Genomic DNA, 26,583 nt, shown 5'->3' on the forward strand with positions numbered 1-26,583 from the left:
AGAATATTGTTTTGCTATTGGTAATGACAACATAAAAGCCCATTTTTTTTAATTTTGCAAACATGTTTGCCTATATTTTTGAACGTAGGTCCCTTGCAAGGAGATTTTCAGGATATATTCAGTCTTGAGTTACTTATAGGTTTTATAAAATGGACAAAAATTTTCTTTTGAAAAAAATAAAAAAATAATATATATATATATATATATATATATATTTTAATCATTATTTGGCATCCTTCATCCAAAAACCCTGAACATAATTCACCATGGGTTCCCTCTTGATTTTCCAATGGGTTTTGATAATGGACTTTTTCAACTTGTGAGTAAAATAAGGTCTGTGCTAAACTTTTCTTGATGATAAATGGACATTTTGTTCTACAATATAAATTCCACACTTAAAAAAAAAAAACTCACAGCGGCTTCAAAAGTTCAGGTATGACCATGTGTAATTTATGTTGTAGAACAAAACATCCACTTATCATCAAGAAAAGTTTACCACAGACCTTATTTTACACAAAGACGACATGTTGAGGTCGTTCAAAATTTAATGGATCAAAAGTTTGATGGATATTCAAACATGAACAGCTAGATAGATAATCAAACAGACTGTCACATAGATAGTCAGATAAACCTTCTGGTAGATAGATCCAAAGACAGGTAGGTAGATAGAAGTTTGTGAGTATGAGAATTACATAGCCAATCAATCAAATCATCTATCTATCAATCTATCCATCTGTCTGTCTGTCTACAATAATTAATTAGCAGGAGGTTAGGCAAGGCTTAACTGGTTTGTGTGCATGGAAAGTTAAAATGGCCTATCTGCTCTCTTGTGAGCAGTGGCTCTGCTGAAAAGGCCATAGAATATGATAATTGCCTTTGACCAAACAGGTCATGTTACCATCTTTAATTTCAAAACACAATGAAGTCAAGAAGAAGGTCAAACACAATGTAATCATTTCAATTATGTTCCCTGATCACAGCATTACTTTGAAGTTAACGAATTAGAGAACAGGTCAAACAAACATTTGCTGTGAAGGCAGCTATATTGGGAAAAAAGAAAAGAAAAACACACAAAACATTTTTTAAACTTAATTATGTGCTGGTTCTTAAAGAAAGACCATTGTCCAAAAAGATTTTAAACATCACTTTAACTGACCTAAGAAAAACAAGGATCATTTGCCTAAGTGTTTGGTTTGACAGCATATGCCACTAATCTCTTGGTTTGCGAGTGTTGTGCCATGCAGAGAGGTAGTTTTCTTTCCTGGTGCAAAGGAGTTTTTATAAGGCATGGGAGAGTTTGCAAGGCCCAGAGGAAAAAAAACAACAACGCTCATTTGGCCATGTGACTTACACATTCTGTACATGGGCAGCTAGTTTCCATCTTGAAATGCACTTGAGCAAACAGCTGAATTACATTCATTTTCTCAGCCTGCATTTCGTCCCCTGTAAGAGTTGAAAGGCATTTTTGGTTTCCACTGACAGGCTTTATAATCAGACATTGTTTTCTTTGTTCAAAACAAAAATTTAAAAGCAGACCAGCACAAAAAAAAAAAAAAAAAAAAAGAGGGAGAGAAAACAAAAAGGCAAGTTTCAACAGGTCAGTCCAACAAAGTTCTCAATGGCTTTCTGTTTACAATACAATACAGAGCTGGAATATACTTGTGCCCTTATGCAATCTGCATACATCTGAGAATTTCACTGTGCAATATAGGAACAACACAACAAAAGGAACAAAAAAAACCAGATAGCTTAACCTGAAAAGTGCTGCATTTGATTTGATTGATTTGCAACCAAACATATGCAGCAAAGATAGTAATGGAATAGTTCTTTCAATTACTCGCCCTCAAATCATTTAACCCAACTTATTTCCTCCTGTGGAACACAAAAAGATTCATTTAGAATAATGTACATGTTTTCTTTCCCCACACAACTTGATACACTTACATTTCGGCCTGTTCCACACACAAATGCATTCATGGCTTTAGAAGAATTATATATTAAATGTTTGATTCGTGTGGACACTTTTGTGCTTTTGCATCCGTTTGTAGGCTTAAAAGCTGCAATCTTCATAACTGCGCGAGGAAATAAAAATCCTTTTGTGTTCTATGGAAGAAAGAAAGTCATAAGGGGTTTGGAACTACATGAGGGTGAGTAAATAATAACATCATTCTTATTTTTGAATGTGAACCATCCATTTAAAGCTCCACACAGCAGGGGTAATGTCTTGTCACTTAAGATATAATAATGCATGGCTGAAACTTTGGTGCTCCAGCAAACAGGATACTGGTACATTTTGTAAATTACATTCATACATCTCATCCCTGTTGAAGAGACAAGTCATTTTTAAAGGCTCTGTAAAGTACAACTACCTGGTACAGCAATGAATAAGACAAAATGAGATGTGTATTTTACAATAAAAAAAGAAGCATGAATAAAAAAAAAAAATCTCAAAAAGAAATATTTGCTGGTTTCTGATTATAGGTGCACATCAAAAATCCTCATCCTTAAATTGGTTTATGCCTCAATTTGTTTTGAATCGTTTAGCATGCAGATTAGCAGAATCGGCCCATCAAATATTGACTTTTAAAAACACGAACTACAAATAATTCCATACACCACACAACTCACAATTCTTTACACATCCCACCAAAAGGAGATTTGCTTTAGAAATCTACATGCTGCTACAGTCAAATTGCTCAAGACATACTCCTTTTCTCAGCAGAAGCATCCAAGACCCTCATGTTTTAACTGGGGTTCGGACATCTATTTTCACCATCAAATGTGCAAAGGTGGCAAAAACTACTACAATAAAATGTCTTTTAAAAATATAGACTCCACTTTGAAAATCGTCCATTTGACTTGAAATGTCAAGGCACATTTGGTGTCAACAGCCAGCCTTGATGTTTCACTGTTCTTTGGTTGGTCTAAATGCAGGAATAATCATGGTTTTCCCACATTCACTGTGATTTTGGTGAATAGCTGGTCTTTTTCCACGTTAACAACCTTATATGACAGTGAATTGATCCCGTCTTTACTCATTGTGTGCCTTGTGTGAGCTATTCGGTCAAACCTGTGACAGGAAATTACATAATTAACATTAAGCAAATGTTAGTGAGAGTTTATAAATAACCTCTTAAGTCTCTTATATCTAAGTAACTTCTATAAATAGAGTCATGTTAACCATTATAACAAAGCAGGCATTATTATCCATTAATTAAATGAATTATCGATTATATTAAATCAGTAAAATAAAAGTTGTGGAAATGTTTTCTGTTTAAAAAAATATTAAATTAATTCAACTGCTAGGAAAAACTGCATGAGATATTAAGAATTGTTTACATATCATTTATGTTCTGTTTTTTCTTCACTTGTATACACCGATCAGCCACAACATTAAAACCACCTGCCTAATATTGTGTAGGTCCCCCTTGTGCTGCCAAAATAGCACCAACCACATCCCAGAATAGCACGATGAGATTATATTCTTCTCACCACAATTGTACAGAGCTGTTATCTGAGTTACTGTAGACTTTGTCAGTTCAAACCTGTCTGGCCATTCTCTGTTGACCTCTCTCATCAACAACATTTCCATCCACAGAACTGCCGCTCACTGGATGTTTTTTGTTTTTGGCACCTTTCAGAGTAAATTCGAGATGGCAGATGGTTTTAATGTTGTGGCTGATGCTTAAAACAAGCTTAAAAAAAAATTATCTTTAAAATCTCTTCACTTGTTTTTCCACTTTTCCAACAAGTGAAACAATCAGCCAATGCTGCAATACAAAATATACTTATAATCAATACACTGTACATTCTCTAAAAACAACTATAACAAGTCAAAATTCTTATGAAGAGTTCCTTGTCAGGTAAATGTATCTAAAGGTATAGTTCACCCAATAATGAAATTTCTCTCATCATTTTCTGACCCTCATCCCATCCCAGATGTGTATGACTTTCTTTCTTCTGCTCAACACAGATGAAGATTTTTAGAAGAATATTTCAGCTCTGTAGGTCCATACAGTGCAAGTGAATGGTGACCAGAACTTTGTAGCTCCAAACATTACATAAAGGAAACATAAAAGTAATCCATAAGACTCCAGTGGTTAAATCCATATATTCATAAGTGATATGACATGTGTGGATGAGAAACAGATCAATATTAAAGTTATTTTTAACTTTAAATCTCCACATTCACCTTTACTTTCTGAATGTGGAAAAAAATGTGAAAGTGGAGATTTACAGTAAAAATATTGATATGTTTCTCACCCACACTTATACCGCTTCTGAAGATATGTATTTAACCACTGGAGTCATATGGATTACTTTTATGTTTCCTTTATGTGCTTTATGGAGCTCCAAAGTTCTGTTCACCATTCACTTGCATTGGACCTACAGAGCTGAAATATTCTTCTAAAAAAAAAAATGGTGTTCCGCAGAAGAAAGTCATACACATCTGGGATGGCATGAGGGTGAGTAAATGATGAGAGAATTCAATTTTTTGGGTGAACTATCCCTTTAAGAATAGAATCTTTTTGGCCATGTTCACATTCATCTGTTTAAGTTTAAAAGCAATGTTTTCATCGTTTTCCAACGTATGCGGTTATGGCTAACGTTTTCATTGGTGGAAAAAGGCATTCTATCACCATCATTCTGAAGCTAACTGTATCCATTTTCAAACAAAAACGTACAAGTGTGGAAGTGGCCTTACAGTGTTACATTTGCTGTAAAATAAATGTACTGTTTTGTTTTGTCTTTTTCCATACAGTTCTATGTATGAACAGTGCACCAAGAATGGAACATAAAGTTTGAGCTTATCAGGTAGCTTAAACATTTACTTTCAGCTATGAACAGCAGGTAGTGTTTGAAGTAGAGAGCTGTGATATGTTCATGTACCTCTGAGGATTGGGGTCGTTTTGTTTGTCTCGATCGTGACGAATCATTCTACATCTCCCAATCAGCGCATCAGGCCTTGATATGGACATTCCTTTGGCACTAATCCTGTGAAAACATTTGGCTCATTTCAGTGACTGAGAACACCCATAATTATCATGTCTAGTTCAAAGTGTACTGATCACATGCTTAATGGCAGTGAAAGGATGTTTCCTGTAAGCTACCATTATGGTAGTTGTAATAGAACTAAACAAATAGAGAGAAATAGAGCTCAGCCCCAAGTCTTTGATATCCGGCTCTAGATAAGGGGTTTGTTCAAATCCCTAACCAAAGTATGAGCAATACTAATAGTGATGTTTGCCCAAGCAAGTTTCCTGTGCTGCCTCTACTTTCCCCTGAATCAAACAAATACATGAAAAACAAGACATCTGGGGAAGGGTATTCTTCTGCAGGAAAAAAAACATGCTGACAAAACGTTAGAATAAACAGCTATCAGCTTCCCTCTGCACTTACAAACATTCCTGACCAGCTAATGATAAGAGGTCCTGCTTTATCTCTCTACTACAAACATGAAGCCATCCACAGCAAATAACGAGTTCTCGAATACCAAAACTTGTGCTGGGCCATTCGTTTGTAGCTTTACTCTTTCAGTGTGAACAAAGCTATAAGGCTAATGAGCCCTGTATCACATGTCAAGGTTATCATTGTGCAATGCCATGCTGACAGCACAGCAACAGGATGTGCGTGCCTTGAAATAGAAACCTCAGCATTTCCGCCTTTTGCTGGGTCAGAGTTTTCTTTGGTTAACTGCAACGTATGCCAGACAAGGGCTCGGCTCTACAATGAAAACACATTAAACTGCGTCCTTCAGGATTAGACCACACTTTGTACTAGTGATTAGGGATGTGCAAAAATACTTAGTCAAATTGAGTTGCCCGAATGACTAGTCGAAAAATTGGTCTTAAGGAAGCCCTGAATTATAGGCTGGTTTGGGGTTCACCTGATCCCGGTCAAACATGTTTCCATTAAGCTGAACGGAGCTCAATGGAATGGAACAGAATGTAAGGGTCCGCTGTCGTAAAAGTCCCGTTCAAAAATCTCTCCAAAATTACGCTTTTATTAAAACCGGTAATCCAACTAAAGGCACCCATTGTAACAAAGGAAAAGTAATTATTTTTCATTCAAATTTACTTAGTAAGAGTAAAAAGTACCCACTATTAACCTACTCTTAGAAAGTACATTTTCTATGGTACATTTAAATGTAGCACATTACTACACACCTCTGGTTACAGATCATATTTTGTGGTGTTGTGAAAACTAATACTACACTAAAACAAAATAAAAAATTGACATTATTATAAAATACAAACAAAATAAAAACTATTTATGCACAACTACAACTAAATTGCAATCCAAGACACAAAGCTGAAACAAATATATATATATATATATATATATATATATATATATAAAAAAGTGTGACATTTTCAAAACTATAATAACCATGGTAGAGGCACGCAGAAAACCAAAGTATACTTTGGCCTAAATGGTGCAAGATGCTTAAAAACCAGCAAGCTTCATAACCCAACATCCCAAAACATCCATCTGCATTTGTATTACTGTTGCAACCGTGCTTAAAAAAGGAGGATCAATTTAAAGATGCAACTCAAAAGTTTTACCATACAAACTATCTAAGGGCTATAGCACAGTATACTGTCAGCGCTAAAAATATTAAAACTACAAAAAAATAAAATACAAACATTCTAGTCAACCTTGCTAATTGGCTAGTCTGATATTGTACAACTAGTAGACCATCGTGACCAATCTTTATCGTGATAGACCATATCGGCCAGGATTATTGACTGGACAATATTTGGACCTTCATCAGTTGTGGGTGTAATCTGATTACCAAGTAATTCGTTACTGGAATCTAAATACTTTTTAATAAAAAGTAGTGGAATGCATTACATTTTTAATTCTTGTAATCAGATTTTCGATAATCTTTCTTTTTGACTTTCAATTAGGTTCATGACTTGGGTTACACATTTTCAAATATTAGGCTGCTACTAATTTTATTTCAGTAGAGTACATTTAAAACATGAATTATGTACCGTAATTTCCGGACTATAAGCCGCAACTTTTTTCCCACGCTTTGAACCTCGCGGCTTATACAATGACGCGGCTAATATATGGATTTTTCCCGCTTTCAAATTTTATAAAAAAAATAAATAAATATATATATTCTGTGACGTGCTCAGTTTTTTGGCGGCGTGAAGCTTTCATTAGACCAATGAAATTGCCGAACGGGTTAAGGTCAAACAACTTTTTTTGTTTACTGTTTAGATTAAATCGAAGGCTCAAACTTCCCATCATTCTGATTACGGTAGTAATTTTGTCACCCTCACCATGGCAAAGACATGGAAAACGCATATGATGCTGCTTTCAAGTTGAAGGCGCATTGATCTGGCTGTTGGAAAAGGAAATAGAGCTGCTGCACGGGAGCTTGGTCTTAATGAGTCGATGATAAGACGTTGGAAACAGCAGCGTGAGGAACTGACTCAGTGCAAAAAGACAACTAAATCTGAGGCTATTCAACTCCGACACCGAAGGAGATGACTTCAGTGGTTTCAGTGCACAGGACGAGGAAGATAGTCACCAATTACTTTCTTGGTAGGCTACTATTTACTGCAAATGTTTTATTACAAGCCGTGTGTGGCAGCGGGGGCGTGGTCAAGTGCCCGTCCGGGAGAGAAAAGCTGTAAGGGCGCTTACACCTGCGCTAAATTATGTCTAACACCTGTGTCTAATTTCAAGTGCCCTGCTTCACATGTCCTTCTTGGGAAAACTGTCACACGGGCACCAGTGTGACAGTTTTCAGCAGGGCACTTGACGTTCCAGGTAAGGCTTTTAATGGCCACAGCAATGTTTACAATCAATTTTATAAAGTTTCTCAATTCTTCTATGCGCCAACACTAGACTGACGTGTGTCACTCTCTCAGCTCTGTGGCTGCTGCCTTTTTAAGCCGCTCTCCCCATGCTTACTGAAATTAGACACCGGTGTTAGACATAATTTAGCTCAGGTGTAAGCGTCCTTACCGCTTTCTCTCCCGGACGGCGCTTGACCACGCCCGCTGCCACACCCTGTTTCGTAAAATCCTATTTATTTTTGTTACAAGCCGTGTTTCGTTAAAGCCTGAGTAAAGTTCATTTGTTTAAATGTACCGGTAGGCACCTGCGGCTTATAGACAGGTGCGGCTTATTTATGTTCAAAATAATATTTTATTTAAAAATCAGTGGGTGCGGCTTATATTCAGGTGCGCTCAATAGTCCGGAAATTACGGTAATCATAAAAATCGGTTTGCTTTTTTAGACAGCTGAAGGCCGTGCGTCCCCTAATAAGTGTTTATAAAGGAGAAACGTGCTGTGCCGAGTGTCACTTGCATACGAAAATGAACCAGGAGAAAATATATACATTATTTTGAATTTGCGGAGCGTAAAAATGAAATATTACAATAATTAGTAATGTAATTACTTTTTGATGAGTTAATCAGTAATCGACTTACAAATTTAGATTAGCAATTCATTTGTATTGGATTACTTTTTTCAAGTAACTTACCCAACACTGTTTGGCATACACCAGAATGTTGCCATTCATCATTCCACCTAGTGTCTAACAATGTATTAGCTCTTTAGTGCATATTTTCAAATCCTTCAGTCATTTTTTAGCAAATATTGAGTAATGGTTAGGTAAGTCTTCATTAAATTCAGTAATGTTGTGTACATCTTATTTGCTATCATTAAACTGTATAGATCACCATCAATCGGCCATAACCCACCTTTATCTCTAGATTTTGGCATCCGCTTTTACAAAAACCTGTATCAGCCAACCACTACTTTGAAAAGTCTCAAACCTGTTAAAAATGTCATCATCTTCTCCTCCCCAGCCCCAGTATTTGTTTGGGAAACCGTTGATCTTGAGGAACTGTTCCTTGCTCAGAGATGACACACCTCCAAAGTACTGTGTGTATGGCAACCTGTAGATGAGGGACAGAAATACACTGAGGAACAGTAGTGTGCTGTGTGGTAGTTGCTATGGTCGAGTGCAGAAGAAAGTGCAGACTGCAGCTAGCTGTTACCCCACAGGGAACTGACTCGGTTTCAATGATGGTGCACTAATGAGAACTGGCTGGGGACTGAATATGAACCCATAAACATCAGCTGCCTAATTGTGAACATTTGCAAAGGCCACGTACACACTGCAAAGGTTTGGGAGTGACAACCACATTTATTAGCCAAGTGAATCCACCAAGTTACCATTCTGTGCTTGCACTGTATAAGGGAGTCGCTCAGACTTCCCAAACTCATGAAGGTTCACATAGTGATAAACATAGCAACATTTTGGCATCTCGTGACTGCATGGAACAAAAATTCATGGTGAGGGCACAAATTTAAATACTGGGCAATTTTGCAGGAAAGCATGGAAAAGCATTAAATCTCCACTATGATTTTAGGCCACAAGCCTGTCTAATATTTACAAATGGCAATCTGATGGCATTTTGGTCACTATTATGATCATAGTTTTACCATCATTAGCTCTACACAAACGGCTTCTCTGTTTGAGAAACATATTATCCTGCATCAGGTTTTGGCTCACACTTTTCAGACTTTTCTGCCCAGTAACTCTTGAAAATTACAAATTACATCCAGATGCTTTTGAAGTTCTGAGGGGGAAAAAGCCACCCGGCTCCAGCAGGATGTGCTAACAGTGCTGCACAATGTAAAGACCTTATAAAAGAGAGCCAACCTATGTTATAGAGAAACGCACAACTTTTTCAGTGTGTGCGGCTTTAAATCCAAAACTTTATCAGATATAATTTCCTCATTACACACAGTAAATACAAAAGTACACACATAAAACACAAACACCCCCTTAACACATCATACTCAATTAGGATTGTGTGTGTGTGTGTTTGAAGCTCGTGCTGGAGGTCATTAATAAAAGCTGCACCTATGAGAGTTGAGCTCTCAGTGGGCCTTCATCAGACTCATATCTCAAGTCATGAGATATATTACTTTATCTTTCAGTTCCCACTTTTATTGAATGTCATATACATTATGTTTATTACAAGCAAAGTCCTCCCGGAGTAAGTGGGGGGTAAAGGAATATTCCAGATTAAATACAACTTATGTGGCCTGCTGACGATTACTGGTGCACTGAAATGAACATAAAACTGGGCCTAAAACCCAAATCATTCTTTGAAATTAGACATTGTTTGGAAAAACTAAATGAAAGCTGTATATTAAAACTTTTAAGTGATTACACTTTGTGGCAGGGCGGAGGGCGGGGCTGGGTCGTTATCCTACACACCCAGTCCCGCCCTCTGCCCTGCCACACACTTCTTTAAGGTGGCATTATTACCATAACATCTAGGCTCCGACAACTTTTAAATGATTGGATATTTGAAAAAAAAAAAAGAAGAAAATATTAATAAAATACATAGGTGATCGACAAATAAGTTTATCCAAGGTGATAAAAATTATTAATCTTTTAAAAATCTAGTTAAAGGAAAATTCCAGGTTCAATACAAGTTGAGCTCAATCGACAGCATTTGTGGCATAATGTTGATCACCACAAAACTTAATTCCTCATTTTCTTTAAAAAAAAAAAAAAAAAGCACAAATCTTTGTTCCAGTGAAGCACTTAAAACGGAAGTCAATGGAGCCAATTTTTGGGGGGTTTCAAAAGCAGAAATCTGAAGTTTATAATTTTATAAATGCACTTTCATTCTTCTGTTAAAACTCCTAAATGATTAATTACAGTTTATGCAATTCTGTAGTCATGGCAATGCAGTTCATAAAATTGGCTATGACTTTATACAGAAAAGGTTAGTAATAGGGATGCACCGAAAATGTTCGGCCGAAAATATGCCTCCTCGCCCCTCAGTGCTCAGGTTTCACTCTCAATCGATCTAGCCATTATCACGCCGCTACCCAGCAAAGGCCAATGTCAGCGGTGTGGAAATACTTCAAAGCAGTACCGCCACTCCCTACACACATACTATGCAGTCTGCGTAGGGCACCAACTCAATAGGGGGGCACCATCTTAGCCTAGGAGGGCACCAGAGAAATTCCACCGGGTGCCCTTCCTCACACATTATACGTTATTCAAGGACTCGAAAGCAGTTGCGGAACACAGACGATCGCTTCACGCTCATATCACGTGAACGCGACAATCCTAATGACTACTGGTAGATGAACAACGATCGCTTACATTGCTTGCGTGGACTGCACACAGGTATTCATCTGCCCAAGCACCAGCACAGAGAGAGAGAGAGAGACTATTCAGTTCTTGATGAGAGGAACCATCTCTCCTGCCAGAAAGCCAAGCAACTTTTGTTCTTGAAGAGCAAATCTGCCACTTTTCTTAAATAGAAAGCAGTCTAATTTGCTATGTGTATAGCAATTACATTAAAATGGGTTTATCCCTGCAAAACTTTGTTCTTCACTTGAGGCTACATCTGTCATTTACAGTTTGAGGTTGGTTTTAGTTCTATTACTGCTGTTTTGCACAATAATTTTATATTAAAGTGGAAATACATTTACATAAACAGAATAGAGGCCCTCTGCCGTTCTGTGTTTTGCTTATTGTTTTCATTAAAATGACTCTGTAGCATATTTAAACGTTTTGTATTTGCAAGATGCTATACTAGAGCTGCTAAGTTCAATTCTTGACTGCTGTTTTCCATATCATTATAGTTTTCTAGAACGTAACATTATTTGGATAATTGTTAAAAAAAAAATCTGTTAAATTTGATTGTTAAAGAACTGAATAAAGTATAATATAATATATTTAATATTGTTTTAATGTATTTTCTGTCCAATTTTGGTGCATTACTTTCAATAAAAGTGTGATAATTTTATTGGTTTGTAGTTTTTCAATTCATATTCATTAAATTCAGGAAATTAATTATAAAGTATAATATTAATACAATTATTAAAAAAAAAAACTATTTGAAAAAAGGTATTTGAAAGAAAAAAAAAAAGTCATTTTCGGTTTTTGGCCAAGTGCATCCTGAATTTTCGATTTCGGCCCAGAATTTTCATTTAGGTGCATCAATAGTTAGTAAGGTATTTTATTCCACTAAAATATAATGCACATGTTGTTTATGTATTGTGGCTATACTTTTAAAACAGTGAGTATTCTAACATTTACAGACATTTACCCATTCACTTCCATTGTAAGTGCCTCATTGTAACCCAGATTTAGAGGGAAGAGTCAAAATTAATTCCGGTGGTTATCAACATTATGCCACAAATGCTGTCGATTGAGCTTAACTTGTGTTGAAGCTAAAGTATTCCTTTAAAAACACGTTGGTTTCACAACTACAAATTCAGTCATGCATATCAAGTCAAATGTATTCAAATTCTTTCCATGAACTTGAACAAATGAGTGTGTGCACATGGACCCTTTTAACACGTCCGTGTGCCACAAAGCAGAAGTCTTCATAGTTGGCTAAACTTGAATGGTGGTGAATGGGGGACCACAGCAAATTACATTTTTGCTTACCCGTTTGCTCCAACAGAAAAAGACCAAAAATCTATGATTATGATTTCACAACTTTGCAGAAGAAGATAAAAATATACAGCGCTGCATAACATCAGTAAGAAGAGAGAAACAGGCCACATTTCCTGTCACTCCCTCAGCAGGTGTGGTAGAAGCCTCATCACAGAAGTAACTGACTTCTAAAACTTATTCCAGGGTAATACAAGTGTGCAATCTTATACATTTACACAACATATTTATTTAAATACTTGGAAATATAAAAAAGTTTGCTACATTTACGTTGCTAAAGAAGGTCCATTAATTATAACAAAAAGTTTTCAAATATATTTTAAAGTGATTCTTTTTTTTACAAATATGATTATTTTAGTAAAAAATCTCAAGACGTTTTCTAAGAGTTGCTCCATTTGACCCGAACAAAATTAGCTTTTTCAGGCATTTCTCTCTTTCGGCTGAACAAAGAACATTTTCAGTGGCCGATATTTTGGTGCATCGATTACCATCAGGGTTCCACGTCTTTTGACCAACGAATTTCCACGACTTTTCCAGTGTTTTGTGATTAAAGGATATGGATTGTCTTTTATACATTTCATATACTGTAAATTGTTCTAAAAAAAAAAAAGAGCTTTTTTAGCTATTGTATTTTAGATTCAATTTTAACTAGCTTTGCTAACTAGAAAAAAATAAAAAAATATATATATATATATTCACTATAGAAATTTCCATGACATTTTAATGTGTTTATGACTATTCCAAGCCTGGAAATCACAATAAAAAAAAATTCCCGAAAAACTTTTCAGGAACGCACTTAAAAGCGGAGTCTGTGAAGCTTAAATTTAGTTTTAGCACTTGAAAAATCCTTTAAATTCTGCTGTAACAAAAAAAAAAAAAAGTGCTCTGAGCTGTTAAGTTGTCTACATCATCCTTTTGAGGCCACACTGCTGTGGAAACCATCCAAAAATATTCCTATAAGCAGCCATGCTTGATATTACACATTCACACTTACATACACACAGCAATTACAATATAATATTTTGGCGATACCATGGTACAACCATGATACACATCCAGAATTTTTTTTTAATGTTAATACCATGCTTCTTTTGTTAGCTTACTCTTTTGTAATTCATAATGTGTTATTAATCCATGAAATGAGACAACATCAACAAACACCAGAAATACCTGAAGCCAAACTTGTCCATAGAAACAGACAGATGCCTGGGCTGATTGAAGCACTTGTAGATGTTGCGATCATCCATGGGAATGAGATCAACATCACTGAAGACAAAACATTGGTAGTCGTACTCCTTCAGAGCCTCTGCGTAACCGATGTTGAGGAGTTTGGCACGATTGAACGTCTCATCTCCATCCTGCCAGTGAGGAGAGAGGAAGTCTTGTAAAAAGCAATAGTAGAAAGCGTACTACAAATTCCACATTTGACGCATGCAAAAAAGATAAACATAAAACTTCAGTTTTTAGCCATAAAAGTCAGGCTTAATTAGTCATTCTGGACAAATACAATTGGTTTCACAACAATAAAGGAAGTTGTTCGAGAGATTATTTATTGTGGGGCTACAAACACACCTCACCGGTTTCAGTTGTCAAGACTGGTGTGAGATGGACAGAAATGAAAGAAAGAAAAAAACGTGACAAACATTTAGTGGGGCACAATATTGTTTTCTAAACGGATCTGCTTCAGTCTGATTAGGCCAATATTGGAAGCAAACAATATCGGAACATCAATTACAACAGCTATATAGATTTTGACTTGTTTCATGTAAAAATGTATTGTATTTTAAAAGGGACTCCAATTTTTTATAGGAAAACAAAACTAACCAATCGGCACTTTCAGTACATTAGGGGCTTTTCCACTGCATAGTACAACTCGACTCATCTCGCTTTTTCTAGTGGGGGTTTTACACTGTGGATAGTACCTGGTTCCTGATACTTTTTTTTAGCACCACCTCGGTCGAGGTTCCAAGCGAGCCGAGCCGATACTAAATGTGAACCATCAAGGAAAAGTGGAAGTGGTTCGACCAAATAGACGGTATCTAAACCGGCAAGCAACTGGAGGGAGAGCATCCTGGATGCAGCCACGATGGAGGATGGTATGTTTTGTTACGTTAATGCTATACTGTGCTTGAAAGCTTCAATTTATTTAGTTGACCAGCTACTGGAAGCTTGCTTCTAAAACAACCAGGCCAATTTAACTGTTATACAGCACAATGAGCTAGTAGCTAACAGCTAGCGGTCATGTTATTGTTTTGGTCAGTTTGTGTCATGTTTAAGATGATGTCACGGCAGTAGAGGCAGCGCAACTATGACGATCAGCCTATAAGCCCACCCACGTTGAGGCGGCACTAAACTGCAATGGAAATGCAAGCACAGAAAGGTAAAGCGAGTAGAGTTGTGGCGAGTCAAACCGTAACGTGCAGTGGAAAAGCGCCACAAGAGATGATTCAGGTGTCTGGATTACAGTGGTGGAGTGGCGCTGTAAGATTCTGAAAGCTGCTTACAATGTTTAAAATAAATCTTATTTTACAGGATTAACATCAACTGTAGTAGCTAGGGTGAACTTCTTTTGAGGGAGATGTTGAAAAACCTGAAAGTTCAGCAGGACAGAAAGTTTCTGATTCCAAATTGACTCATATCATTCGAGTCTTTCCACTGGCTTTGGGTCTCTCTTGTCACTGTGACTCATGATTAATGGATGTGGTCCCTTTTTCTTCATCTGAAGTGCATCACAACAGCACTTGAGCTTGTGTAATGAAATTTAATGACAGCGGACCCTCAGGGGTGCAGAGTTATCTGTTAACCCCCCGTGCACCCAACAGACAGAGCCAACCTCTCCTTTATAATACACAGGAAACCGAGACAGGTTGCCCTTCAGAAGATGTAGACTGTGCTTTCAGAGTAAAAGAACCAGACCATCCTTTTCTGCAGCAAGCTTTTCAGTGGACCTTATGTGGTAGTCTCACATGTCAACACCCAGATCTGATCTACAACGTATCACTGAAGGATTCCTTTCACATATTTTTAGTGACTTAAATGGAACTAAAGAGGGGATTAAGACTCTTGAGAAATCAAAACACAAAGGACTGAAAGTGATGAAGAGCTTTGTTATTCACATAGGGCTGGGAGAAATAGTATGCAGGCTTTTGAAAACAGGTAACAAGTTGTTTTTTTCAGCAGAGACAATAAAAAGAGGTTAAACAACCAATCAATCAATTGATTCAATAGTAATCACATAGATAAAAAAATGCAATCAAAACTTTGAAAAACTTCGCCTTTTCCAAATCAGTATTTTTGCTTGTTTCCCAGTAAAAATATCTAAACAAGATACAAACTTGACCAATTTACTTGAGAAGCAAAACTGCATTAGATATAAAGCTTTTTCAGAGAATGCATCTTGAATTAAGTTTATTTGTCTTCCACCGATGTCATTTTTTTTCCAATAGGATATGAAAGTATAGGTATATGGTATATGAAGGTGTAAAATAAACGTAATTATGTATATGGGTCAATGACGTGACGCTCATTGTTTTGCATTTCTTTCTGGGCCTTGACTTCATGTGACCTCACGTCCACATGTGTGGACGAACTGAATACTGTTCAAAAGACTCTAGACTGTAGCTTTTTGGACATAATTATTATTCTTTTTTTCAATAACTTTCAACATTAACACATCTGTGGGTCATTTTGCTTAATTTTCATATACATTTGGTTATATTTTATTTTCACTGTACAATATGGTTCCATTCATTAACATTATTAAATGCATTCCTAAATATATGGTGTATTTTCACAGTGAGAGTCAATGGGTTCATCCAAAAGTGGGAATATTTAGATTTCAGAGGCTTTATATGGAGTTAGGATGAAAATAAGGTGCATTTCAAACTGTTCTGAGACCAGAAGACAGACAGCACATAGGAGGTTATGTCATTCACTAAATAAGGAGCAAGGGAGCATCCTAAAGCTCTCTATGCAGCTAAGTGCATTCAATCCAAACTTCCAATTAAAAGTTTAGTTTCAAGCTGCTGATGATGTTTGAATCACTGAACATGGTTGGGAGACATGGGACAATTGTAATCAGTAAATAGATTCAGAATTTATAATGTATAATTTTATTTTATCATGGTTGGCAGTGATTGGATGATGCTGGCCATTACTTTGAATCAGAATTAATTATGCTAATTTCTGATGTAATGCCTGTGATGTTTGAAACATAATAATCAATTTGATGATAAAAAAAATAAATAAATTTTTTTTACTTTCTATAGCTTAATATTATTTTAACTTTCACAACTTATTCCCGCTGTTCACACACTGTATGTGGACATCAATTTTTAGGAAAAATGTATATATGTTAATAGAAAATATAGAATAATAGAAAAATTTGCTCTACAATTTATATTTGTTTTATTGTTCATTAGGTAATACTAGTTACAAATCAAAAAGGGAAATAGAAAATGCACACAGCAGTCATGCTCGGGTCTCAGGAGGATAAAGTAAAACATTTTTAATTGGTTTAACAGTCCAGAGACAATAAAATAAATAAAATAAAATCACTGATATTTTTTTCATTTTTATAAAAAGGCACATTTTGTTCAGGTCCAGTGAAGTAACCCTAAGAAAATGTCTTGATATTTGTGCTAATTATTATGATTTTTTTTAAAAATACTCTATTAATTAAAAAAAATATATGTGTGTTCATTATTAATATGTTTGAATATTAATATAATTTCAAATTTGTATCACCTTGGACAACGTTATTTGTCAATAGCTTATATAAAGTATTTTCTGAAACTAGTATTTTTAATCATGCACAATTTTGCCTCCAGTAAATATATCTTGTTTAAAGCATGTTTAGATATTTTTTACAGTGTGGTCTTCCAAAAAGATTAGATTAAAATACACTTTTTGCAATACAAAATGTAGCCATTCATGAGGAAATGAAGTCAGGATTTAAGAGATACAGACAGATAAACACACCAAAGAAAAAGAGAGAAATCAAGAAACGTCAGAGAAAACAGATAATCAAGAGGCCAACATTACCATTCGTCAGACGCAGCCAGTGAGGCGAACCGTGATTGGCCAGAGAGAGAGCAAGCAGACATCTCACCTTTTCCTGAGTGCAAGGGTCTCTGACGCATGTAAAAATGGGTTAGGTTTGGACAGAAAGAGGAGAAGGAATGTAGGATTGAAGGGAAGAAAAAATGCAAGGTGCAGGGAAAAGGGGTAGCAAAGAGAGCAAGAGAAAAATTAGAAAGAACGATTGCGTTTAAATTGAGAAAACAATCTGAAAGACCCCAGAGAAACGGCTGTTGACATGACAAAGCCCAATGATAATGCACATTAGGATGTTTTAGCGCAAAGCCGCACTTATGAAACACAGTAGTCTTTTGTTTTCTTTGGAAAATTTCCAAACCACTGAGAACTGACTAATTGATTTGAAGACGACATCTGTTCTTTGTGAGTCTCAAGTAAAACACAAGAGTTTCCCACACCTTATGACCAATGAATTTCTAGTCATTACTGGATAAGTATTTTTTTATTTACTTATTATTTTCTTTGTAATCACTGGACTGACAAAAAGCAATTTCTACCCAATTAAACAAACTAGGAATGTTCTCATTGTATAGAAAATTTCACTCCCCAATAATGCACTCATCAATATTTTTCGTCTGTTTATCCGGAAGAAAATTACTGTAATATGTTTATCTGCTAAAAACTAGTTGTCAACTTTTGCAAGTACACCAGCAGATAAACGGCCTCAAGGACTCAAAGCCACAAACCCCCACATTTAACTTTTTAGATGACTTTCCAGGCCTGAAAATTGCAGATTTTTAAAAGAAACGAGCCGAGGTGCTCGGTCTTATTTAACATTCAGGGCTCCAGACTGCAATTAAAATGGTCACAAACGCGACCAGAATAATTGATTGCGACAGTACTTGGTTGTGTGTGTTCATATGTGATTTCGTCAGATATCATCTTGTGAGTTATTGAATTCATCTTTAGAGCGTGCACCAGTTTGTCTCGCGCCACTTTTCACCCGTTCTGTTTCTGACAAGCTCGCTGCCCCCAAGAAACAACAAACTAAAAGCACAAGAGAGTCGCGAACAAATGACTCTTTTGTATCAAGTGTTTTTCATGAATCACCTGAAAAGAACTGAGGAGCTCAGGTAAGCAGTTTGAGTCAGATTCACTTTGTCAGCTAATTAGCCATCAGTGAACACACAACTGGCAGCGCAGGCATTTCAAAATAAGAGTCCCATGTATATTTTGGGCTTCTTTATAATTTAAAGTCCTGTATTGTGTACCACTTTATTTTCATCTGGTAATTACTGATTGGGATACTAGTAGCACAATAAACTGAATCTGAGATTTAATTCAATTTGCACTCTTCTAGTCTCTGTGTCTGGGGCCATCCATTAACAGTAAAGAAAGACTAAGGCAATATTTTAAAACTATTTAAAATAATTTAAAGCTTTTGACACTTAGGATAATTTACCTTTTTCACAGACTCTGATGACGTGTATCCGCCATATTTAACTGTGTAAACCTAGCAAACTTTTTCATATGATCATTTTTTTAAATATTGAGTGTAGGTTTATAACATTATGCTTTGTGTTATATTACCCTGGAATTAGTTTAAAAACTATATTACCACAGCTGTGAGGAGGTTTCTATTACAGCCGCTGAGAGAGTATTTTCTGATGGCATCTTCTCCCATCTGACTGTCTTAATCCACTGCTCTCTATTTTTTGTATTCTTCGGGAAAGTCATTCAAATATAATAGTGGATTTTTTCTTTTGCTCTTGGAGCAAATGTGTAAGTGAAAATAATATTTGCTGTGATCTCCCATTCACCGCTGTAATCATTTACTTCAGCGTTCCAAAACACGGAGTGTGAAAAAGGTCTATTGAGGGACTTGTACACAACAATTACACAAGGTGCAAACATTCATTGATGCTACAGACAACAATTGCATACTATACTTTATGTAATTATCAGTAATGTAGATTCTGAAGTACTAAATAAAAAAATATTTTATCTCTTTATATAAATTATGAAAGGGGTGTGAACATATATGAGACAAAAGGTAATGCAAATTTATCTTCACAACTACAGTATAATAATGGGTTATCAGCTGACTTCCTTTTCTTCGGCTTTCTATCTTGTTTCTGAACAGCAATCTAAATGAGCAATTCTGTGATTTGGCTCCTTAATGTTTCAGTTGGCTCCTTAAAGTCTTTTTTTTTTTTTTTTTTTTTAGTCTGGAGCCCTGACATCCCAGCATTGTTCCAGTACAATGTTATGGACAGTTACAGAATTAATGTGATTGGTAGAAATGTGCAGTCTTCAGTGTCAGAAATTAGAGGGGGCTTAGGGCAAAAATGCCACCCATATTCAAAATACGGGGGCAAAAATTGTCCTAGTAATGAACTCTTATTTTTATTTGTAACATCTGATATTATTATTAATATTCTATTATAGCCCTAGTTACACATTCTGTATTATGGCATAAAATCTTAGGATAAAAGGGAATACATTCTCAATCTTTAGAATTTTTATTAAAGGGATATTCTACCCAAAATTGAAAATTCTCTCATTGTTTACTCACCCTCATGCCATCCAAGATGTGTATGACTTTCTTCTTCTGCTGAGCACAAACAAATCTTTTTTTAGAACAAGATTTCAGCTCTGTAGGTCCTTAAAATTCAAGAGAATGGGTACCAAAACTTTGAAGCTCAAAAAAAGCACAAAGGCAGCATAAAAGTAATCTAAATTACTCCAGTGGTTTAATAAATGTCTTCAGAAGCAATATGATATGTGTGGGTGAGAAAAAGATCTCTAAAAGTCCTTTTTACTATAAAATGTACTCCCTGTCCAGTAGGTGGCGATATGCATTAAGAATGTGAATCACCCAAAACAAAAGAATATGGTAGTAAAAATGAAAGTGGAGATTGAGTAAAAAAAAGACTCAAGTACTGATCTGTTTCTCACACACACCTTTCATTTTGCTTCAGAAGACATGGATTAAACCACTGGAGTCTTATGGATTACTTTTATGTTTCCTTTTGGAGCTTCAAAGTTTTGATCACAATTCACTTGCATTGTATGGACCAAAAGAGCTGAGATATTCTTCTACAATCTGTAATTTGTGTTCAGCAGAAGAAAGAAAGTCAAACACAACTGGAATGGCATGAGTGCGAGTAAATGGTGAAATAATTTTCATTTTTGGGTGAACTATCCGTTTAATTTGACATCTGACATAAATGGACACAGTTTTTGTTTTAAATGATTACAAAAGAAATACGCCTTCAAATTATGACCAAACCACCCAACTCTGGTCCCAGCTGTGCCATGACTTATGACTTAAACATACAAAATAATGTGTTATATCTATGAAAAAAGCACAGCCGAGCCTACATGTTGAAATGGTTTTGACAAATTCAACAATAACATGCTTTGAGCTACATTAAAGGATTAATAACAAAGAAATCAGGGCATTCAGAACATAGCTCACAGAACTAAAACATACCAAACATGTCTCAACATGCCTGAGTTTTCATTCCAGATAACAAATGGGAGTAGACAGTGTAAATTAAAGGAGTGAGTAATGTGACAAAGTCAGGCTTAATGGCAACTTATCATTACTAATGACAAGAGTGTTGCATAAGAAAAACTTACTCAACCACAGGTATTGAATTTTCATACAGTTTAATTTTTCAACAGACTAGATCATTTATTTGAGGTCAATCGGCGCTGATGTTTGAGAAACTATCAGAAAGACTTATTGTGAACCATCATTTCCAATCAACTGACATGAATAAACAAAGATTATGGCACACTTAGTCTCTTATTGAATAAAGTACTGTGGTCAAGTCTGACCCACCATATTTGAAGATTTTTTGAAAGAGCAACAGGAGGGTCACAATTTCTATGTACATTTAGTCTGCCTTAATTATTAGGAGAAAATAAATGCCAATTAAAGGATTGGTTCACCCAAAAATATATGTAACTTTACAGACTTTCTTTCTTGGAACACAATTGGAAGAAATTTAAGAGTTGCGAAAGCTGTTTTTTTCCATCCAATTGCAATGAATGGCTTTCAAGCTTCAAAAAGGACACAAAAGCTAAATTAAAATAACATGAATGTATTTATTATGACTTGAAGAGCTTCAGTCACCATTCAATGTAATTACATGGAAAATAGCAACCAGCGGACAGAATAAAGTCAATTTATTTATGACAGAAGTGTCATTTGTGGGTTAACTATTCCTTAAAGTCGATTAAACAAAAAAGGAATTTACCCTAAGACTAATCAAGATCAGACTGTACCAGAGGCCGTTGAACCCGTGTGAGATAAAGCATTTGCAACAACTACTGAGGTCAAAGATTACAACATTCTGTTTTACTGCACCACTGGTGAAAAGACAAACCTGGATGATGACGTAGACTCCATAGTCCAGTTGCTGGCGCTGTAGGATGGGGTGCATGTAATAGAGCCAGAATTTCAGGTGCTCGTCACGGCTCCTGAAGGGAATGATCATGGCCACCTTCTGCTGGGCGATGCAGTCTTCGGGTTTAAATCGCCCACCGGGCTGCAATGCTGGGTTCTGCTCCCTCACCAGGTCCAGGGTGACGGGGTCAGAGAACTCAACCCGAAGTGGACCCACTACAGAAAAAAAGACACAAGCAAATCTATAGACTCTGAAATATATAACAAATGTAAAAACACAGTTATCAGTGGACAATTGGGGGAAATTTTTCATTTAACACATAACATGTTCTGAAATGTTTACATACTTCAACCTAAGGCTGCACAATTAATCGAAATAAACAAGTTTACGAAAAAAGAAAGTTTACAGCTGCTGCAATTAACTAATCGTTAAAAGCGTCAGTTACAATATTGCATTAGGTGTACTATGATTTATTGTGCCAAAATTATAAATAAATATTACATTGAGCATCAATATATATTGACATAAATATTTCAATTATAATATAATTATATTAATTATAATATATAACTCATGTAATTAAAATAAACAAAATAATTAAATATGTCAATAAATAAACGTATAGCAATCAATAAATACAAAAATATGGGTCAATAAATAAAAATATAAATAAATCATAAAATGTGTCAAATTAATCAAATAACATGTTAAATAAAATTTCCTTTGGACATTGATGCATTTCTTGACACATTTCATGATTTAATTATTTATTGACAGATGCATTCATTTATTAAAAGACATATACTGATGCTTTTAATGAAATATTTATTATAAATAGGGCAAAATGAATCCTCCTTATGGTAGTTCCTCTTGTGTCATTTCCAAAAACTGACAACAGTCATGTCAATTATTGACAAGGTTATTATAGTTTTGTTTTGAGTAAATATTGTGTACAAATAAATCCTTTAAAGCCGAAGAGTGTCACTGAACAGAATTGCTAAAAATAATAACAATAAAAAAGAAGCAAATAGGCACGCCCCAAACATACACCATTAGTTGAGCCAGTGTTGCGGTGTCTGGCTAAACAGGATGCTAAAACCAACAGAGCAATATATTGATTGCATCATAGAGCCACAGTGTGTATACTTTCTGGGAAAATCAATCTACAAATAGTTACAAATACATTTGTCTCCACATATAATGCTTGGATAGGTGAAAGTATTTTCAACATTGACTAAATTACACAACTTCAGCTTTAAAGTCATTTTGTTGGCGTATTATTTTATGTCAGTAAGTTGTACATTATACTGTATATGCCTGCATTATGCCGACTACACTGCTCTCTGGCAAGCATCGGCCATTTAAACCCCCATAACGGTCAAAAAATAATCTGTATATGTCTCATTATTAAACACACAGGTAATGCTATCAAATTACTTTATTATACACTTTCCACTAGTGTAACAAAACTTCTCAATCATTTTTCATTGTGACACACAGGTCTAAAGATTCAGGCACTTCAACATAAATGAATGAGCATCAGTAGATAATGTGAAATCTACTAGAGTAACATATAAGAGATCAGCCATACGGTCAACAAAAGTTACACAGAGAAGTCAACTTTAACATCCACGGTCTCGACAGCTGCAAAAACATGCCTTTGTTTTTGGAATCTGATTACAGTGAACACAAAGTGACGGGTCATATTATTTATATGAACCATCACTTTCTCAGAAACACTAAACTGTGCTGAATGATACTGCAAAAAGGCAATGTGATCGCACTATTGTGCAAAATCTTAGGCACATAAGACTTACATTTACATTTATGCATTTGGCAGACGCTTTTATCCAAAGCGACTTACAGTGCAATTATTACAGGGACAATCCCCCTAGAACAACCTGGAGTTAAGTGCCTTGCTCAAGGACACAATGGTGGTGGCCATGGGGTTCGAACCAATGACCTTCTGATTAACAGAACATAACATAAGATGTTTCACAAAAGCATTTGTCTTAAGATGGTTATTTATATCTTTAGCTTTAGTGTCAATATGAAACATAAATGTTACACTACAAACATTACTTTTGCAAATAGAAAAGATTAGAATAGAAGAACAGGAAGCCCTGCAACAGATGTCATATCCCCTACAAAGCCCCCCACTGAACATAGAGTCAGTCTGAGATTACATGGAGACTGAAGCAATTGAGACAGCCTAAATAAATAAAAGTACTGTGGTGAATTCTCCAAGAAGCTTGGAACATCCTATCTGGCAACAACCAGCAAAACTGTGTCCAGGTGTACCTAGGAAAATTGGGGCTCTTTTTATTTTTTTGTATTAACAATTTTGATTGATTCCATGCAGCAACACACAAAAAAGGCCCTCCAAAAAGGCCAGATAGCCACCCCACTTCCTGATGTATATATATCCAGGTTACCCAGCCTTCTATACCATCTCTCCAAACTTGCCACCCTGCCCAACTTGACACACCACTTATGAAATAAGGGTGTACCAGATGACCTCCATACCCTGAGGATTACCCACCTGCCAATCATCACGCAGGTCAGGACTCAGCTCTCCATATATCTACCACCCACATTCAGGACTGCCCCATCACCCAATAAACAAAGTCTGGGGCAAAACGAAAACAGAGTGCGCTGAACCTTCGACCAAAACTATTGGATCTTAACACATCCCCAAAAAACATGGGTGGTGTCTCCATCTTCTGAATGACATTGCCAGCAAATCGATGTGACCATAAGACCAAGCCTATACAATTTAGAAGTGGTCCAATAGAATCTATGTAAAATCTTAAATTGCTTAAGGTGAACCCTTGCATCTCTAGATGCCGACTTCACGTTTTTCAGAATCCTAGCCCACACTCCTTCCTCCAATACCAAGTTTAAATCTCCCATAATCTCTTGCTAGAAGTTAAAGCTCCATCACCCAGACTCTTAATTAACAGGGAGTAACACACTGATGCCTCATGACCTTATCCAAAAGCAGTAATCACCACTCCCACAGTATCTCCCGCTCTAGGAGTGTGTGTGCTACTCCCAAAAACAATACAGAGCAGGTGGTGCAGCTGTAAATACTTATAAAATTGAGATCTGGGAATCCTAATATGTTGAATCAAAGCTTCAAAAGATGTGAATACTCCACTCTCATATAGGTCACCGAGTGTATTAACCTCCCTCGCAATCCACAAAGGGGATTTATTAATACATAATTTTGGGTTTAGCCAATGCTCGAGGCTGTTTAAGTAAATATCAGAGTTAAACACAATGGACACTTTTGTCCATACCGAGTGTAAATGCGAGATATCGGGGTGTGACTAGAATTGGGGCTGTTTTAAAAGCAAAGATATTCACACGGATTATTGATTTAGCTTTTTTATCTTTACTGGACTTTGTATTAAGATGGTAACTAATGCTGTTCACTCATGTTAACAAATGGAAATTGTAAAGTGTCACTGTTTCTTTTTTGTTGTTGTTGTGATTTTGAGGTGAAATACCTCCAAGACATTTCTTTGTGAGATTCTTCCAACAGACACGAATTGAAGGTATAAATGTGAATGACCCACTGATTATTATAGAAGAGACTGATTAACAATTCAGAGTAACTAACATTTCATGACATAATGTTTCACTGAGCATGTACGATCTAATAAATAGACGTGCCATAAAACTAAACTACATATTTGCAACTTTACCAACAGCAGCTCACCCAGTTTAGGTGGATTGTCAGGACATGTTTCCATCTTTCTCTCTGTCTCAGTGCCATTAGACACAGAAGGAGGGCTGGTTTCCTCTGTAGAGACCTTCTGTTCGTTCAGTTTTCTGTGGATCTGTGGCGTTTGCTGGTTTTGCAGGAAGGTTGGCCTTGAATCTGAATTTCTAACATAGTATATGAGAGTGACAGAGATGTGCAGGAAACACAGCAGCACCACCAGAGAGCAAGTCCTGTGCAAAAGACTGAAGTTCCCATTTGCATCGCGCATTGTAAAAGTCGAAATATTACAGCTTTACACAATCTCCTCAAGTCAAACAAAAGGACAAATAATGTCGTTGGATGAAGTGTTATTTAGAGTCTAAACCAGTCACTTCCTATGTATTTCCAATTTGCTATGCTTTCAGGGAACATAGCTACTAATAATCAATTGAAGGCACAAAACCTGTCATATATTGCATAAATTATGTTTCAATTGTAACATGTAATATTAATCGATTTCTTAAATAAACATATCGACCGAGATCACTAAAACCCTAAATTATTCAATATCTCTGCTCAGTTCTCCGTTAATAAATGCGATCCGATATATAAGGTTTATTTTCGTTAGTTAAACCCTTTCTAAAACTAGAACTATGCCGAAACTGAAACGTTAATCTTCGTGAGCATGATGAACGTTTAAACGCATATAAATAAAGCTTATAGAAGTCACTTTGACGGCAGTGAAACAAGAGGTAAAACCCTACGAAATCCAGATGGAGTTAAACTTTGGTAGCAGGTATCTTCTTAAACATAATATAATCCTCAAATCCCCAATGAAAAATTCCGTTATATATCTTCGCGTCTTGGGTTTGCGAGATATCGGAGACGATGACGAAAAGTTTCCGGACAGGTTCCAACTGTAACTGTGAGAGTTGAGCGCTGATTCTGATCTGTACACA

At 36.0% G+C, this 26,583-nt stretch overlaps 1 protein-coding gene across 1 annotated transcript; it reads right to left on the minus strand.

Moving 5' to 3' along the window:
- Positions 1 to 374: 374 nt before the first annotated feature.
- On the minus strand, positions 375 to 26,583 carry LOC127660001 (beta-1,4-galactosyltransferase 1-like). The gene is made up of 6 exons (XM_052150035.1): positions 25,640 to 26,583; positions 21,895 to 22,130; positions 13,631 to 13,818; positions 8,799 to 8,921; positions 4,891 to 4,995; positions 375 to 3,070 (listed from the first exon to the last, which is right to left on the minus strand). The coding sequence occupies exons 1-6, from the start codon at positions 25,911 to 25,913 to the stop codon at positions 2,941 to 2,943; spliced, it is 1,056 nt and encodes a 351-aa protein (XP_052005995.1). The 5' UTR covers positions 25,914 to 26,583; the 3' UTR covers positions 375 to 2,940.

The sequence above is a fragment of the Xyrauchen texanus genome, chromosome 19 (assembly GCF_025860055.1).
Source record: "Xyrauchen texanus isolate HMW12.3.18 chromosome 19, RBS_HiC_50CHRs, whole genome shotgun sequence".
NCBI lineage: Eukaryota > Metazoa > Chordata > Actinopteri > Cypriniformes > Catostomidae > Xyrauchen > Xyrauchen texanus.

What these genes read in the sequence shown, in the direction of transcription:
- LOC127660001 (XM_052150035.1), bottom strand. Translation starts at nt 25,913, where the DNA reads ATGCGCGATGCAAATGGGAACTTCAGTCTTTTGCACAGGACTTGCTCT. An exon ending in ATGGACAAGTTTGGCTTCAG is followed by an intron (nt 8,922 to 13,630) that starts GTATTTCTGGTG and finishes CCTCATCTACAG; the next exon opens with GTTGCCATACACACAGTACT. An exon ending in GATGATGACATTTTTAACAG is followed by an intron (nt 4,996 to 8,798) that starts GTTTGAGACTTT and finishes ATGTTTTCACAG; the next exon opens with GATTAGTGCCAAAGGAATGT.